The 17,993-nt window shown below is 39.4% G+C and overlaps 1 protein-coding gene across 11 annotated transcripts in view; it reads right to left on the bottom strand.

Moving 5' to 3' along the window:
- The window catches only part of Klf8 (KLF transcription factor 8), a 211,816-nt gene that overhangs the window by 47,743 nt on the left and 146,080 nt on the right, over positions 1–17,993 (bottom strand). For 2 of the 11 annotated variants that reach the window (XM_074064273.1, XM_074064274.1), the window contains one exon: positions 8,715–8,819. The exons of 7 other annotated variants lie outside the window; for them this stretch is intronic. In XM_074064273.1, the coding sequence (XP_073920374.1) occupies positions 8,715–8,718 (4 nt within the window). In that variant the 5' untranslated portion in view covers positions 8,719–8,819. Of the gene's footprint in view, positions 1–1,067; positions 2,005–8,714; positions 8,820–17,993 lie in introns of those variants that run through there. 2 more of the 11 variants (XM_074064272.1, XM_074064279.1) reach the window with 2 other exon arrangements.

Genomic DNA, 17,993 nt, shown 5'->3' with positions numbered 1-17,993 from the left:
ATTTATAATCTACCAAAACATCTTTTGAATTAGAATTATTGATCTGCATTCTACAGAAGAGAAAAGCAATGCCCCAGGTCACATAACCAGTTAGTGGTGGTACTAGGGTTTGAAAAGAGATCTTTTTGTTACTGCAAACCACCACAGTCTCTATCGGTTGAAAATCCAAATTAGAGATTATTTTCTTTTCCCTGTAACTATTACACTGGGTGACATACAGGTGCTTAATAAGTGTTTTTCTTCACAATGAAGATGTTACCAAAGGAAATGAGGCACCATTCCTTTGGCCACCTGTTTGGATGTGATTTATTTTACCCAAATTATTAGGGCAAAAAATTCAACAAAAAAGCTCCACCAAGTAGCTAAGCAAGTCCATTAGCTCCAGCCATCGCAGGAACACGGCCTGGTCTTCCACCTACACGGTCTAACCAACCGCCTTGGCCACATCTTTAAGGGCCCAGGCACAGCCTAGGCTTGGGCTTCCTCCTCCAACCAAGCTCAGTCCCTCCTTAAAGAGCTGGCACGCCCAAAGCAGCTCCTCCCCCTCAGCTCCTTTCAGGGTCTCACGATCGGTGTCCCCAACAGCCGAGGCTCCCACCTTAACCCCCTGCCCACTCTTCCCTTCATTTAGAAGCTTCTCTAAGGACCCACTACAGCTTAGGGGGATTATCTGGAATCATTAGCCTACTGAATTCTGTTCTCTCTCGCCGCGACTTTGGCTGTGTGGGGTTAAGTCAAAGACAAACCTTACCGTTTAAGAAGGATTGAGAGCGCTGGGCCAGGGCGGACTAAACTAGACAAATCCACCCATTCTTGTCCCCTTTCAGTTCTTCTACGAAGCTCCCCCTCCACCAAGTACTCCTGCCCCTTCTTAAACCTTTCTTTGCTCAACCCTTTAGTAAAGTCATTTTTCTGAGTTTCATTTGATTTCATAGTGTTTTTACCCTTCCGCTTCCCCACTCCCCCTCTGCTGCTAAAACCCAAAGCAAAGTGGGCGTGTGTTGGGGGGGGATTGAATCTAAATGCGGGAGATAAGAGTGGTGGGCTCTAATTCCAGAGTCACTTACCGCCCATGTCTCTAGCTGAGGACTCCTTAAGTGTCCGGAGCTCATGCGGTACTCCGGGAGGCTCATACTCCTGAGCTGACTGCAAGACAGCTGTTCCCCTCACACCCGCCCATGTCTGACAGCGCGCCTGGCGACGCGCTCTCGCCTTCTCTTTCTCGGTTTCCCACCTCCCCTTTTTTCTTCTGGCTGGAAAATGAGGAGGGAGACGAAAAGGAAGGGAGCTGATTCAGACCCAGCCGGGCCGCCCTCAGAACAAGGGAAACAAAGCTCTCAAGCATTCAACCCAAAAACCGGGGCTGGCGACGCAGACTTCCTAAAATGAATCCTCCCCCGAAGCCTTTCCTCCGTTAAAAATAAAGTGGGTTCTCTAGGCTGAAGTTTTCAATGCTGAAGATCCTCCGTTCCCCTTTTACCTCCACCAATTCAGTTCCGGCCAAGCCCACTCTCCACCCATCCTCTTAACTCCACACACCCTTGAGGAGAGAGCCGGAGCTGGGGTCTAAGATAAACCACTCCAGACCTCAAAACACTACTTGAACACAAAGTTCAGGCAGAGAAGGACTCATCCAAGACAGGAACCCACGAGGAGATACCATAAGAGGATCCCTGCAGCGTCGCGGCTGCAGCCACACACCCCAGCGCCTTCCTAAAAAGAAAGAAGGGAGGAGAAAATGCCGACGATTGGTCGAAACCTATAGAACACCAGCCTAGGGCAGGGGCTTCTGCGAAAAACGGCAGGAACTCTTGTAGGTCCTCTGGCGCGAGGTTTCTTGGAGGCACTTAGCTGCCCCAACAGGCACCTCGCGCCCCGCACGGGTCAGAGCCTGAAGTGCTCTTTGGGCAACCTGAGTGGGTGGAGTGATTCCGTCTTTCTCTGCCTGGTTAGGCCCAGAGGAGAGGTGCGACTATCATGAGGACTCCACCTAGGGTGGAGTTCCTTAAAAGGGACAAGCGGCCGCTAGAGGAGAGTGCAAAGTAGGAGGAGGTGGAGAAGGGTGGGGCCGAGAAGGCAGAGGGAGAAGGGAGGGGATGGGGCGGGGCCCTGGGCGGAGACAGCTGGCCGCGCCCCTGGCGGCCGCCTCCCTCTGCTTCCAGCAGCAGCAGGTACAACTAGAATCAATTTCAGTTACTCTTTCGTTCATACCAGAAAGAGGCTTGGGAGCATACTACTGGGTCACCTATACACTAGGGTTACACTAAAGGGGAGGTTGAAAGGGGTGTGTGGATTGGGGCTTGTCTAGGAAGAAAGGGATGTGTAAAGAAGAGCAAGGAAGCTGAAAACTGGAAGCAATATTTACCTTCCTAGTTCTCCATGGTAACGTGTGACACCCGCAAGGACAGCGAGGTCACAGTGTCTTCTTAGGGAGGAAAGAAGATTGGAACGAGGTGTATTTTCTAGCAATAGATAAGGGAAGGAGGTGAGGGTGAAGGTGTGGGTGGTTAAGAAGGAGGAGTTGAAGATGAATTGTGAATACCATGTGGCCTAGCAGGGAGGCATAAGAAAGGCTTTCTCAGTCTCCCAGATACCACATCTCTAAGAATAGAGTTTCTCTCTCTCTCTCTCTCTCTCTCTCTCTCTCTCTCTCTCTCTCTCTCTCACACACACACACACACACACACACACACACTGACACACAGACACACACATACACACACACCCCGAGACTGCCTCTTAGCCAGGCATTGGCCAAGATCCCTGTAGAGCTGAATCCATAGGATAGGAATTAACTTTTCAGGATTTCTTTGCCCTTAAGCCTTTCTCTAGCTCATTTTAATGGGAAACGAGGAAGTCCCAAGCAACCACAGCCCCTTTTCAGTGCCTCTCCCTTTTAAAGGGAGGAAAGAGAAGAGAGACAAGAAACAAAGCAGAGGAAGGGAGGGAACAGCAAGGCAGGAGAAATAATAATAGCTGCTATGAATTCAGCACCTAATATGGGCATGTCACTGGGCCAGGTACTTTTACATTCATCATTTCTCCATTTAGACCTGGTAACAACTCTGGAGAGAAGGTGCTACTATACCTCTGTGCCCCTCTTTAAAAAAATAAGGAAACTGCAGGTCACAGCCCAGTGTATCCCAACATGTATGTCCATTTGCTTAACTGATATTACTGCCTGAATGTTTTATAAGCATCCTCTTTTCCCTCCTCCCCCAAACACTGTTCTTCCTCCCATAGTTCACCAACCACCTCAATGACTCACCATACACCCCAATATTCAAGGCTGCACCCTGCCACCCATTCTTTAACCTTCTGTGATCTGGCCCCTTCCTCCCTCTCAAGCAGTGGCCTTTTGCTACTCTCCTGGATCTTACCTGGATTGTGAATCCCTGAGACCCAGGCTGTTTCCTACAACTATGCCTTGAGACCTTACTTTCTCTGCTGAAATGACCTAAACTCTCTGTCCATTTTCTTGAAAGGACTAACTCAAGTTCAGGGCACATATTTGTTGATATAATTGTCCCCCTCTTACTAGTCCCGGAGGTGAGGAACCAGGTGTTATAATTTGTGTAATGTGGATGCTAGGTACTATTATTATTAACAATAATAACAGTTATTGAGCAGTAACTATGTGCCAATAAGCCATATACACATATACATATATATATATACACACATATATAGATACATATGAAATAATCATTTTCTGGTGAGGTACAACAACTAAATAACATGCATGTGTACTTGTTGCATGAAAGAACACCCTTTTAGTAGTGGTTTTATAAATAACTCCCTATCTCATTAGACTGTATTTCCACTACTGCCTGCATTGCTGCCCAGTTCACAAGGTAAGGCATATTGAAATGGAACCATACAGACAAGAGTACAATTCTCTATACATTCTTTAAAAAAGAGTCACTTTATCCATTGAAGACAGGTTTTTTTTTTTTGTGGTACTGCGGCTTGAACTCAGGGCCTACACTTTCAGCCATTCCACCAGCCCTTTTTTGTGAAGGATTTTTTTGAGATAGGATCTCACAAACTATTTGCCCAGGGCTGGCTTTGAGCCATGATCCTCCTGATCTCTGCCTCCTGAGTAGCTAGGATTACAGGCGTCAGCCTCCAGTATCTGGTTGAAGACAGTTTCTTAATGCATAAAATTTTGGGAGTACTACTTAAGATAGGACTACAAGTAGGGCTATTTTCAACAACACTGGAAATTTTTTAATTCAAATGTGTGAAAGAACATTGAGTTGTTTATATCAAGAATGAATAAGGAACCATGTGCTGGTGGCTCATGTCTGTAATCCTAGCTACTTGGGAGGCAGAGATCAGGAGGATCACGGTTTGAGGACAGTCTGGGGAAAAAAGTGAGGCACTATTTCAAAAACACCCAACACAAAAATAAGGACTGGTAGAGTGGCTCAAGTGTGAGCCCTGAGTTCAAACCCTTGTCATCAAAAAAAAAAAAAAAAAAGAATCAGTAAGTGCTGGGATGTATCTCAGTGGCAGAGTGCTTGCCTAACATGTGTAAGGCCATGGATTTGCTCCTCAGCACCACAAAAACAAGTAAAAACAACAAAAAGGAATTAATGTGTTTTTGTGATATGCAGATGAAGATGAGTAGATAACTGTAGTAAAAATTTGAAGAGAGTAGCCACCAGAATTTCCTGTCTAGGCTAATTGTGCCATTAGGTCATCATGAATCCCTTGTTCAGTCTGGAGAGGATGCTGAAGAAGGCCTATCCATTTTCAGGTAGCCAAACAGCTTATATTCTTATTAAAAGTCTTTCTGGTTAAGTAATTTATGTTAAGCCCTACTTTTTTTTATCTGTTTCAACTTCATTTGTATAGAAAACATGGTATCAGATGGCAAATTCAGCTTTTAAGAAAACAAACTTGAGATTCTTTCCCATTCATTCTTCTATTCATTTAATCAATAAAACATACTGAACACTTGTGGTATATATATATCAGGAATCACACTATGTGTCAGGGAGAGAAATAAGACATCTATCTTTCCAGGAGACTCCAGTGGACAAGCCCTTCGAATTTTCACTTTGGGTCAATTAGAGATGGCTTCTGGCTCACTCAAATTAGTATTCAAAGTTCACTCACAGGAGCTATGTACCACATGACCACAGTCAGTGACAAAGACAGGACTTTTCCTTTATAGTATTTGCCTTGACACATCAGTAATCAGCATGTAGCTGATGTTGACTATGCCAGATAAAATGTGAGGGAGCAGGTATGGGGAACTAGAAGTTGTGATCCATTTCCCTCTCATTCTAGGATGCACCTTTCTTGACTGGCTTAAAGCAATTTGTAATGTCTTCAACTCCTTCCATCCCACCCTAAGTGTAAGGGACATTTATTACTTTGAAGAAGCAGCCTGAACTCTCCTCTATAAAACCAAAGAATCAGAGGAGGAAGATGAGAGTTAAATTACATGTTGAGCTAATGAAAAATAGCTGAGGTATACAAATATCCCATGTGTCAGGGCTCAGAAGATGCTGTTCTTCTCTTCCTCTCTTCCTTTCATCCTTCTGCTTCTCTTTCCCCTGAAAACTAGCCACAAACTACCAGGGTGGAGCCCAGTCTGAGGGCTGGAGGGAGAGGAGGAGGAAAAGCCTCAGTAAGAGGACTCCACCCTCTCTGTTCCCAGTAGACAACAACAATTTAAAAAGAAGGCTTGAAGAGCTGAGGCTGAGGGGAAGGTGGGGCAGAATAGGGTGAAGTGAGGAAGGGTGGGGAGATAGGAGGAGATTTAGAGGCCCAGCAGGGTAAAGTTGGTCTGGAGAGGGGAGGGAAGTTGAACAGTATATAAACAGGAAAAATCTGCTTTCTTAAGTCACTGCTGTTCATGAAACAACAAAAATGTTAGCTCAGATCTAGTAGTAGGAACACAAATGCCCTTCTCACCCACTTTTCTTGTTCTGCAGTTCCCCAGAGGGCATATTCCCTCTGCAAGCTCAGCTAAAAGGAGACCTTTTGCCCCTCTGCTAATGTGGAACCAGTGTTAAGTTCCTCACATGTCCCAGAGGACAGCACTAAGGTTACTGGCAGCAAAGGATAAGGATATTTTGGAGAAGGAAATCGAGTTAGCTGAGAGGAGAAAGCCTGGAAGGAGGTTGTGGGAATAGGCTTATTTAAAAAACTGTGTAACCTTTTGCAAGTACCTTATAAACCCCAGTTTCCTCACCTACTTCTTTTACAGAGATACTGCTAGTAGTTCACAGAGTTGTCAAAAAGATCAAATTAGATGCAGAGGAGGCTTTATGGCAACATTAAAAATTTTCAGCTTTAGGTTCCCTTTCCAAGGTTCTGGAAGGAAACAAGCAGTATGTTTTTCTTAAAGAGGGTCCCCCTAGTTGTATCAGCTTCAGGCTCCACAAAACCTAGAATAGCCCCTGATGAGATGATAGCTTATAATAATGTACAGTGCCTACCACAAAGGAAGCTTTCAATAAAGGCTAACTGTTACTCTTAACAATGACAATTATGAAATCTCTGAATTTTAAGTTGAATCTCTTTCTGGCCACAGATATTGGGAACATGCCTCATGTTATTCAAATCTCCTATCCCTACACATATAAACAAATTTATATAAAAAATAGCAACTAAACTGCTTGCTCAAGACATTCAAAGGCATGACTAAATTCCCCTTAGGAAGGGCCAATGGGCTAGGAGAATGTAGCCAGGGTTTGAAATTTTCCTGGCACAGCACCAACCCAGACAAGCTCTAACAGGCCTCTACCTCCTATAAGTTTAGTTGTGCCCTAAGCTACTAAGTTTATGAGAAAAAAGCTTGATTATATGTGTGTGTGTGTGTGTGTGTGTGTGTGTGTGTGTGTATGTGTGTGTGCACACATGTGCAAGTGAGTGTGTGTATGTGTTTTAGGGCAAGGGGATTGGGCACACATGGATTTTCATACCATTTTAGACCCTAGAAGCTACCACACCCACAAATAGGAGGACAGAGTGTTTATAATCAGCAACCAAGTCAAACCAGAAAAACTGGGAACCTCAGCTTCACCTGCAGGAAAGGGACAACATCTTTTTCTTGTCCCTGAAATGCATATTCCTGAGTCAGGGAAGGATCCTATTGATGTACAAGAAAAAGACTTGTATTCTTGCTTTTATATTAAAAAAATAAATGTATGAGATTATCAAGGAAATGTATAAATAGAACAGGAACTTTTTTATTACTGAGCTAATCTAGAGACGTGCTAGGCCTCTGAAGGCTCCCAAAGGCAGACTCTCACTTACTGTCCTTGTGTTAGTTACCACAGCACTTCTCACTTTCCCAACAGAGGGAGTGTTACCCATTTCCCACTGTTCCCAAAGCCAATAGGGGATTGATCTTTACCCTTTTGTCACTATAGTCTTATCAATTCACTCAGAAAGTAAAAGGGAGTAAAGAAATGGAGTATACTTCTTGGTACTTTCTTAAAACTTTACTGCTAGCACACATATTGAATTATTGCAACTTTATTCTTTATTTCCTACATTCTTTGTTTGACCAAATAGCCCTGCATTGTAGTAGTCCTTTCCCCTCAAGTCAGTACCACAAACATAGTTGGAGTAGTCTACCACGGAGTCACAATTCTCAAGTGAGGACAGCAATGAATTTAAAAAGGTATGATAGGCAGTTTAGCAGTAGTAAACTGCTACTTCCTAAGGTGAGATAAATGGTTTGATCAGGGATGAGAGTCTAATTAGTATGCTATGGGGATACAGAAAATAACACCTGTTTACATGGAAGAAACACACAGCTAAAATGGTTAGGACTATGAGAACAAGTGGATTGAATATACATAAATATGATGAAAATAAAACCTTAGTGGCACACATCTTAGCAAGAGTTATTCACCTAATCACAGAATGTTGGTATAGGAAGGGCCTGAAGAGGTTATTTCATTCAGTGTTTTTCAGTATGTGGCATTCATACCAATAGTGGTATGAGAGATAATTTTAGGTGATACATGGATAAATATTTTCTAATAGTATGTATTTATTTTTATGGTTACCTTCTATTTGTGGAGAGTAAAAATTGTCTTTCCATTTATGGTAGTGCTATATTTGAAGAAATTTATTTTAGTAAAATAAGTCAGTTCATTTAAAGAAGCATATTAAGTAAACAGTGGTACAAGTGGTACTGTATCATTGATTATGGTCCAAATCATGAAAGTGAAACATAAATAACTGAACGTTAGCAAAAGAGGTGTAAGTTCAATTCTCCTCCCAGTCCAATAGTTCCTTTATTAGACACCTTGATTTAGAGGAGGGTGTTGCCCCCAGATCTATAAATATAAAGCAAGCTTGTCTTCTCCTCCTGTGTCCAGGCCATAAGTGTTAATAAAACATGATGTTTACCCACCAAGCCTAGGTAAGGCATTCTATTTTCTTTTTTTTTTTTGGGAGGGGGGGTGATACTAGGATTGACTCTTCTTCCTTGAATGTCCAGTTTGTGCATAGGGGCCCTCTTCTGGCTCTTTTTTCATTTATTTTTTTCACATTTTTATAGGACATATTAATTGTACAACATGGGGGGTTTCATTGTAATATTTCCATACATGCATAGAATATAATTTGATCATATTAGTTCCCCCATTACTCCCTTGTCTGGTTCTTATAGCACTGTGACATATGTCTCTCATAGGCTCACCATATTATAATACATGCATCTTTTTATGTGACAATCTTACCCATTTGACTGTCAGCTCCTTGAAGTGAGGTCAGGAGTTTAATAATCTGTAGTTATATCATCTTTATGCTTTTTTCTGAGCACAGTGCCTTTCTTTGACAGGTACCTAATAAAAGTTTATAGAATAAAATGATTTAGAACTACAGATGTGTGGGTGCTAATACGGCCCTCACCATTTATTTATTAACTGTATGAACTTGGACAAGCTATGCAAACTACCTGGGGCTCAGGCTCCTGATTTGTAAAACAGAGATTATGAGAATTCCCACCACATAGGAGATTGAGAGAATTATGCAATAACTTAATACATGAATATGTAACATGCTTATAATAGTATTTGACAGAGAATCAGCTCTATGTACATTTTTGCTATTACAAGTTGAGTATCCATAATCTGAAAACTCCAAATCTAAAATGTTCCCAAATCTGAAACATTTTGAGTGCTGACATGACATAATTGGAAGCCACACTGATTTCATGTGATGTCGCAGTCAAAATACAAGCACACTAAAGATATTGTATAAAATTACCTTTAAGCTACATGAATTTCATATTTAGACATGGGTCCCATTATCAAAATGATTTATACATGCAAATATAAAATTTATATATGCTAATATATAAATTATCTTGACAATATATACAAATATCCCAACATCTGAAAAAAATCTATATTCCAAATCAGTTCTGGTTCCAAGCATTTTGGTTAAGGGATACTCAACCTGTATTATTTTGAACTGAATTATGTTTTATTGAGCCTAGGACTCACCTCTGGAGAAATAAAATGCAACTCTGTCCCTCAAATGTCTCATCTTCTTTCCTCTATCATAAATATTGCTGATGGCTTAATCCATCTTTTATGTAACAGTTTCCACACCACTTACTAGCTGTTGATTGAGTCAATCAAAATAAAAAAGAGTCCTGGGCCAGTAATGGCATCTCAGAGAGACCAGGGTGCTTTTTTACCATATTGTTTGTAAACAAGCGCAAAAGTGAGAATAAATATCTCTATTACCAGAAGAACAGAAAGCAATGGAAGATCAGTTTATATTTAAATATAATAATGAAAAGCTGGGAAGAATTTCAATATTCAATAGTAAGATTAGGTAGCTAAATTATAGAACATCCACATAATAAAGACATTCGTAGGGTCAGAACATATGTGCCTTCTCCCCCAAATTCCTATGTTGAAATCTTAATTCTCAAGGTGATGATATGAGCAGTGACTAGGATTAGTGGCCTTATAAAAGGGCTTACAAGACAGATTGGCCCTTCCATTCATTCTGCCATGAGAAAATAGTGTTCATCCTCTCTGGAAAGCACCATCTTGGAAGCAGAAAGCAGTCACTATAAGACCCCAAATATGCAAGCACTTGATTTTAGACCTGTAAGTCTTCAGAACTGTGAGAAATAAATTTCTGTTATTTATAACATAGCCAGTCCATGGTGTTTTATCATAGCAGCAGAAACAGACTAGGACATGATTTTATACAGACATCAAAATCAATGCAAAATGAATGAAAGAACTGTAATTTTGAAACTACTACAGGAAAACTTAGGGAAGCACTTTAAGATCTAGGCATAGGCAATGAGTTTCAGAATAGGACTCCTATAACTCAGGAGATAATAGCAATAATTGACAAATGGAATTCCATCAAATTATAAAGATTTTTCAGCTAGGTTCATGCCTATAATCCTAGATACTCAGGAGGCAAAGATCAGGAAAATTAAAGTTCGAAGCTGGCTTCGAATCCTATCTCAAGACTCTGTCTTGAAAAAAAAATCACCAAAAAGGGCTGGTTGAGTGGCTCAAGGTGTAGGCTAGCACCACAAAAAAAATATATATATATTTTGCACAACCAAAGAAGCAATGAACAGAGTGAAGAGATAGCCTACAGAATGTAAGAAAATCTTTTCCAGACATTCATCTGACAGGGGATATTTTTTTCTTTTTTTTTTATTGTTTTATTATTCATGTGTGCATACAATGCTTGGGTCATTTCTCCCCCCTGCCCCCACTCCCTCCCTCTCCCCTCTCCCTCTCCCCCCCACCCCCTCAATACCCAGCAGAAACTATTTTGCCCTTATCTCTAATTTTGTTGAAGAGAGAGTATAAGCAATAATAGGAAGGAACAAGTGTTTAGGACAGCTATACAGGGAGTTGACTCACATTAATTTCCTGTGCGTGTGTGTTACCTTCTAGGTTAATTCTTTTTGATCTCACCTTTTCTCTAGTTCCTGGTCTCCTTTTCCTATTGGCCTCAGTTGCTTTTAAGGTATCTGCTTTAGTTTCTCTGCATTAAGGGCAACAAATGCTAGCTAATTTTTTAGGTGTCTTACTTATCCTCACCTCTCCTGACAGGAGGTTAATACCTAGTATATATAAAGAACTAAAAAAATGAAACAAAAGAGCAAATAATTCAGTCAATAAATGGGCAATTGACCCAGACACTTTTCAAGTAAAGAAGTAAAAATGGTCAATAAATACATGAAACATGAAAAATGTTCAACATCTTCAGCCATCAATGAAATGCAAATCAAAACCACATTAAGATTCCATCTAACCCAGTCAGAATGACTATTATCAAGAAAGAAAAAACAACACATGTTGGCAAGTATGTGGGGGAAAAGGAACCCCACTGATGGCAGGAATGTAAATTAGTCCAACCACTATGGAAACCAGTATGAAGTCTCCTCAAAAAACTAAAAATAGACTTCCATTATAGCCCTGCCACCATACCACTCTTGGGTTATAGCCGAATGAGTATAAATCAATATTCAATAGAGATATCTGCATACCCATATTTACTGCAGCTCTCTTTACAATAGCCAAACTGTGTAAACAGCAGAGGTGTCCAACAACCAATGAATGGATAAATATATACCATATTTTCTTTGTCCATCATTTATATATATGTATAATGGAATATTATTCAGATATAGAAAAAAATGCAGTTATGTCATTTGCAGGAAAATGGACAGAACTAGAGATCATCATGCTGAACAAGATAAGCCAACATCAAAAGCCAAATATCACATGTTCTTGCTCATTTGTGGAACCTAGACCTAAACTGATGATGGTAATGACAATACATGATAAGGTACACTGCACACATACATGGAATTATTACAGTGAAATCCCCTCATATTATTAATGTATGATAATTTGAAAATAAAATTTAAGTTTTTCGAGTACTCTCCTTAACTAGGATCTGCCACCTGCTCAAGACAATCCTTTTTAAGCCAAAGTACATGAATTCTGACTGAATGTTCTTCCTCACTAACATATTCAGCAGAACAATTTCCTTAGTAGCAATAATCACAATTCACAATTTGGTGTGCTATGAATTTGTAATTATTTCTTTTATGCCTGTCTTCCATGAGACCTCTTTCTGTTGAAGGCAAAATCCAGGTCAATTTCACCTGTAGATGTAATCTACAGCTTAGAAGAGAGTAGTTGCTTAATAAATATTTGTTAACTTCACTGACTGCCTGACTGACTAATAATCCTCATTGATTTTTTTTTACACAGCATTTATCTTTCTTCTTTTGAGACAGAGTCTCTCTACACAGGCCCTATGTAGCTCAGGCTGGCCTCAAACTTGCAGTCTTCTTGAGTGGTAGTATATGCTGCCATACTTGGTTGCAGCATTCATCTTTAACTTCTCTGATCTACAAATCTCCTGAGGGTATTTGGATGGCAAGGGGTAATAATGATGGCAGTAGGGCAGGTTGCAGTTTTTCCCTCAGAATGAGAACTGGGGAAAGAACTTGAGGCTGAAATTAGGCTACATTTCTATAATGGGGCAACTGCTATGTGCCAGTCACTATTCTATGTGTTTTATTACATATAGTAAGATATTTAATTCCTACAAAAGCTCAATAAGTACCACTATTCCCATTTCACAGAGTAGAAAACTGAGAGAGAAACTAATTAACTTTGCCAAGATCCCATAGCATATTACCCTTTTCAGTTGTCCAGATTGTATCTGGATTCAAAGATTATATAACATAACCCCAGGTCCTCAAAAATAGGCCTTTGAGGTCTGGATAAGAAACTTTTAGCCAAGTGCCAGTGGCTCATGCCTGTAATCCTAGCTACTTGAGAGGTGAGATTGGGAGGATCACAATTCAAGACTAACATGGGCAAATAGTTCATGAGACTCCCCATTTCCAAACTAAACAGAGCAAAATGGACTGGAGGAGTGGTTCAAGTGGTAGAGCGCCTACAGCCTGCAAGCCCTGAGTTCAAACCCCAGTCCCATAAAAGAAGAAGGAGAAGAAGAAAAGAAACTTTTAAATTTGTATATTTTTTCTTTTTTTATTGTTATGCTGGGTGGGGGTAATTGTGGCATTTACAAAAGTTCTTACAATATATCAAATATATCATACTTGAATTCTCCCCCTCCATCATTCTCCTTTACCCTTCCCTCCCTCCATAGTTTCAACATGTACCATTTTTCCATTTACATACATGTGTACACAGTGTTTGCATTATATTCATCCTCCCACACCCTTTCCCCATCTCCTCCCCCTCCCATTGGTACCACCCCCCAGGCAGGGCCTGTTCCACCCTCCTGTTTTTTTATAAAAGAAAATGACATTTTATTTTATAAAAGAAATGACATTTTTGCTTGTTTAAGATAGCTACTCAGGGAGTTTCCTTGTGACATTATCATGTACATATATATGTATTAGAGCCCGAATTGGTTCATCTCTATTTTTCTTCTTTCTACCTTAGTCCCCTTCTTATGGTGGTTTCAACAGGTTTAAAAATTCTATATTCATTCTTTAAATTTATGTATTTTTTTCAAATGACAATCTCTTTTTTCCATCTTATCTGACCATGTTGTGTTGAAATGAGAACAGGGGAGATTCCTCTAGAAAGGAAGAATGAACAGGAGGCACTTTTCCATGTTGACCCAAAAGGCCATTTGCCATAGAATTATTTTTGCATTTACAGTTTTCTTTAGAAGTAGTCCTGAGAATTCCAGCCAGTATTTCTGTTCCCATTTTAGCATGCCAGAAAACCATGTTTTAAGCATAAAATAATCATATTACAATATGTGCAAGCAAGAAGGTATAATTTATTTTGCCAAGATATATTATTATATTAAAAATTTTAAGTGTTCGGATAATTGTGTAAACTGTAGCTAATTACAGAACAGAAACATGAGAGTATTGTATAATACACATTTGTGAGCAAAACATGAATGAATTAGATAAAAGGCTTATATGAATAACATCTGTGAAAAATAAATTCTACCCACAGAGGTAAGATTCTGTGACAGCACTAAAAACTCCAGTGTGTCATGGATCTCACACTTTAGCACACATCATAGTCATCTGGAGGTCTTGCTGAAACACAGATTGCAAGGCCCTACCCCCAGAGTTTCTGATATATTGGGTCATGGCTTGGGCCTAAGAATTTCCATTTCTAACAAGTTCTCAGGTGATGTTGATGTTACTATTTCAGAGACCACAGTTAGAGAACTAATGGTCTAGGTTTTGCTCTTTAGGGAATAGGAACATCCACCCACCTATTCTGTTCTGTACAGGTGTTAGAAACCAAACCTAGACAGAACCACAATTACTTTTTGTTGATCTTAGAGCAAGGAATGCTTTCTATCATTAATTTTAAAACATCCATTTTATGGAAGCAGCTAATAATAATGACTATCATATTAGCACTTTATATACATTACCTCATTTAATCCTCACTACAACATTGAGATTCCTATTTTACCCTGAAGGCCCAGTGATAAATTACTGAAGACAACAGTGGCTCATAGGAAGGACACAATTGGAGAATAATAATAATAATAATGGCAATGGGCTGACATTAATGGAGCACTATGTTGAGCAGAATATTGGCCTTCCCTCAGAGTTATTAACAAGTTATATACTTGTTTTATAGCCAAGTGCATACCAGATTGTGGATGTGCTTCTTCTCTATGGCGTCCCAATAATGAATCAATCTTTCACCAGCTTTGGATCAAGTGGTGGAGGAGTAGGGCAACGATAGGGACAAATGGAAGGAGAGGACACTTGGAAGAGGCTGGAGGTCAGTGAACATCTCCAACACTGACCCCATCTGAATATCCCTGGACTTCAGCCTCATGTGAAGGACCATCTTTTTTGTTCATTTGGGGAGGTTATTCTTAGCATAAGGAAAAAAATGAATCTGGTAGCTTTAGTAACAGCCTACTCTTAGTTGCTAATTCCTAGGGCTTAGAGACCCTTTAAGTTAATCATCTGTCTGTCTGCACATAACACCTGGCAAATTGATCCCTCCTGCTTGAGAAGCTGTTATAACTGGCCACTAATCATCTAAGTTCAATGATACTGCATTCCTCAGAGAGGCTCAGAAGGGGAGCCTGACAAATCACTTAGTCAAGGCCTCACATTGTCAAAGGATGTCAAGTTTAAACTTCTGCCCATACTTCCAAATGTCAACATTAAAAGATTTCATGATACAAATTCAGAGTCCATGATTAGACCAAACATTCTATAGCACATTATAAAATTTTATATTTGTAAGTAAGAATATTTTTATCTCATGAATAGTATTGTATTATGTGTGCTTGTCAAAAATGTCAAGTTTATTTAATGTGAGAATTTAAAATGTCATAATTCAGAGAGACTATTTTTCATGTTTCATTTTTTTTATAATCTGAGAATTTTAACAATTTAATAAGTAATCCAAATTCCTTTGACTATTGTGAGGTCCTGGCCTTGTGCACTTATCTCCTTCCCTAAGCTGACTCTGGATTCATTAATCAAACTTCTATCTCAAAAACCCTGGATAGCTTCTGAGAAGGTGAGTTAGTCCTTAAGATCTAGGGTAAAATTAAATAGGTAAACTTTTTACTGGCATTCGAACCTTCTTTACAACTTATGACTAGTTAATATGAAGCAATATAGCAATTTTGTGTATCAGTAAACATGCTAGATTAACTTTTACATTCTATGTTTCAATTAATTCTATCACCAAACCATTATAGGTTCTTTTGATCTTCATAATACATTCCTCAGATAGAATGAGGATGTGCTTATACGAATAGGGAAGGATTACTGATTTTAAGAGGAGACATTGGTAGTATGTTTATTACTAGCTTTGTATATAGGAAATAATCAATTTACTTAGGGATTGCTATCACAAAACAATATTTCAATCAGCAAGTGAACTGGTTTTTTTAATCAAACCTCTAAGATGCAACTGCTGTTTCTTGACCATTCTAACCCAAATTTTTGTGTCAGCTTCTAGTAGTCCAGTTTAGGTATATTACCTCACTAACCCCTGCTTGTAGCAGAGTGGAACTTGATTCTTTCATTCCTGCCCCTAGGACCAGGCTAGTTTTGGATGCCTTCTGCACAGATACAGGTAATAGTAGAGCACCTGCCTAGCAAGCCTGAGGTCCCGAGTTCAAATCCCAGTACTGCAAAAAAAAAAAACTACAAACCCATATCCTTGATGAGCATGGATACCAAAATTCTAAACAAAATATTAGTAAACTACATCCAACAACACATAAAAATATTATTCAGCACTTAATCAGATTCATCCCACAGATGCAAGGATGGCTCAGTATGTTCTAATCTATGTACATGACACATCCTATCAAGAGAATGAAGGATAAAAACTATATGGCCATCTCAATTGGTGCAGAAGTTATTTGATAAAATTCAACATATCTTCGTGATAAAAACGTTGAACAAATTAGTTATACAAGGAACATACCTCAACACACAAAAAAAGGTCATTTGTAGTAAGACAACAGAAATAAAGGGCATCCAAGCTAGAAAAGAAGTCTAATTGTCACTGTTTGAAGAGGACATATCTTGTATATACAAAACCCCTCAAAATACACTAATTTATTAGAACTAATAAATAGATCAGAGTTCAAGATAGAAAATCAACATACAAATACCAGTAGCATTGCTATAGGGAATTATCTGAAATAGACTCAAGAAAGCAACCCCATTTACAACAACTACAAAAATATGATACCTAGGAATAAATTTGACCAAAGAGCTAAAAGAACTCTACAATGAAAATTATAAAATATTGATGAAAGAAACTGAGGGGAACTCATGAAAGTGGAAAGTGTTCATGAATTGGAAGAAACAATACTGTTAAAAAATCCATAATACCCAGAACAATGTACAGATTAAATGTAATCCCGATCAAAATACCAATGACATTCTTTATAGAATGACAAAAACTCTAAAATTAATATGAAATCTCACAAAAACTCTGAATAGCCAAATCCATTTTGAGTGTTATGATACCCAACTTCAAAAGATATTACCAAGCTGTATTCATAAAAGAACCTAGTAATGACATTTAAAACATACATAGTTCAATGTAACAGAATAGAGAGCCTGAGGCAACTGTGTTTGAGAAAGTTGGTAAGAACGTGCATTAGAGAAAGAATAGCCTTTTTTTCAGGGTTTCACACTCTGCCACTTGAGCCGTGCTTCCATTCTGTTTTGCTCCAGTTATTTTGGAGACAGGCTCTCACTTCTTCGCCCAGGCCTGCTTGGCCCACAATCCTCCTATTTTACCCTTCCTGCTGTTGCTGAGATGACAGGTATGTGCCACCATGTTCAGCTTTTTTCTGTTGAGATGAGGGTCTCACAAGATTTTTTGTCCAAGATGGCTTGGAACTACCATACCCCTGATTTCAGCCTCCCACATTGCTTGGTATGACAGGTTTATGCCACTGTGCCAAGCTATTGGTTGAGAGTTAGTCTTGTTGACATTTTGCTCAGGCTGGCTTTGAACTGCAATCCTCCCAATCTGAGACACCCAAATAGCTAGGCATGAACCACTGGCACCTAACTTAAGATAGTCTTTTAAATAAAAGGTTTTGGGAAAAATAGATATGTACATGCAGAAAAATGAAGCTAGATCCCTAGCTGGTAACTGGTGAGGGCACCAGTCACAACTCAAAATGGATTAAAGACTTAAGCATAAGACATTATCATATGAAAACTACTAGAAGAAAAACATCATAGAAATGCTTCAGGACATTGGAATGAGCAAGGACTTTTTTCCCAAAAACCCCCAAAAGCATAGGAAACAAAAGCAAAAATAGACAAATAGAAATACATAAAACTAAAAAGTTTTGTCACAGTAAAGGAGACACTAAATAGAATGCAGAGTCAACTACATTATGAGAGAAAATGTTTACAATGTATATATCTGACAAGGGGGTTGATAACCAGAACATATATATTCTAAAACTCAATGGCAAACAAAAACCAAAAATAACCC

This window comes from Castor canadensis, chromosome X (assembly GCF_047511655.1).
Source record: "Castor canadensis chromosome X, mCasCan1.hap1v2, whole genome shotgun sequence".
Lineage (NCBI taxonomy): Eukaryota > Metazoa > Chordata > Mammalia > Rodentia > Castoridae > Castor > Castor canadensis.
The sequence above is the reverse complement of the archived record's forward strand: the minus strand, read 5'-3'. Positions and strand labels throughout refer to the sequence as shown.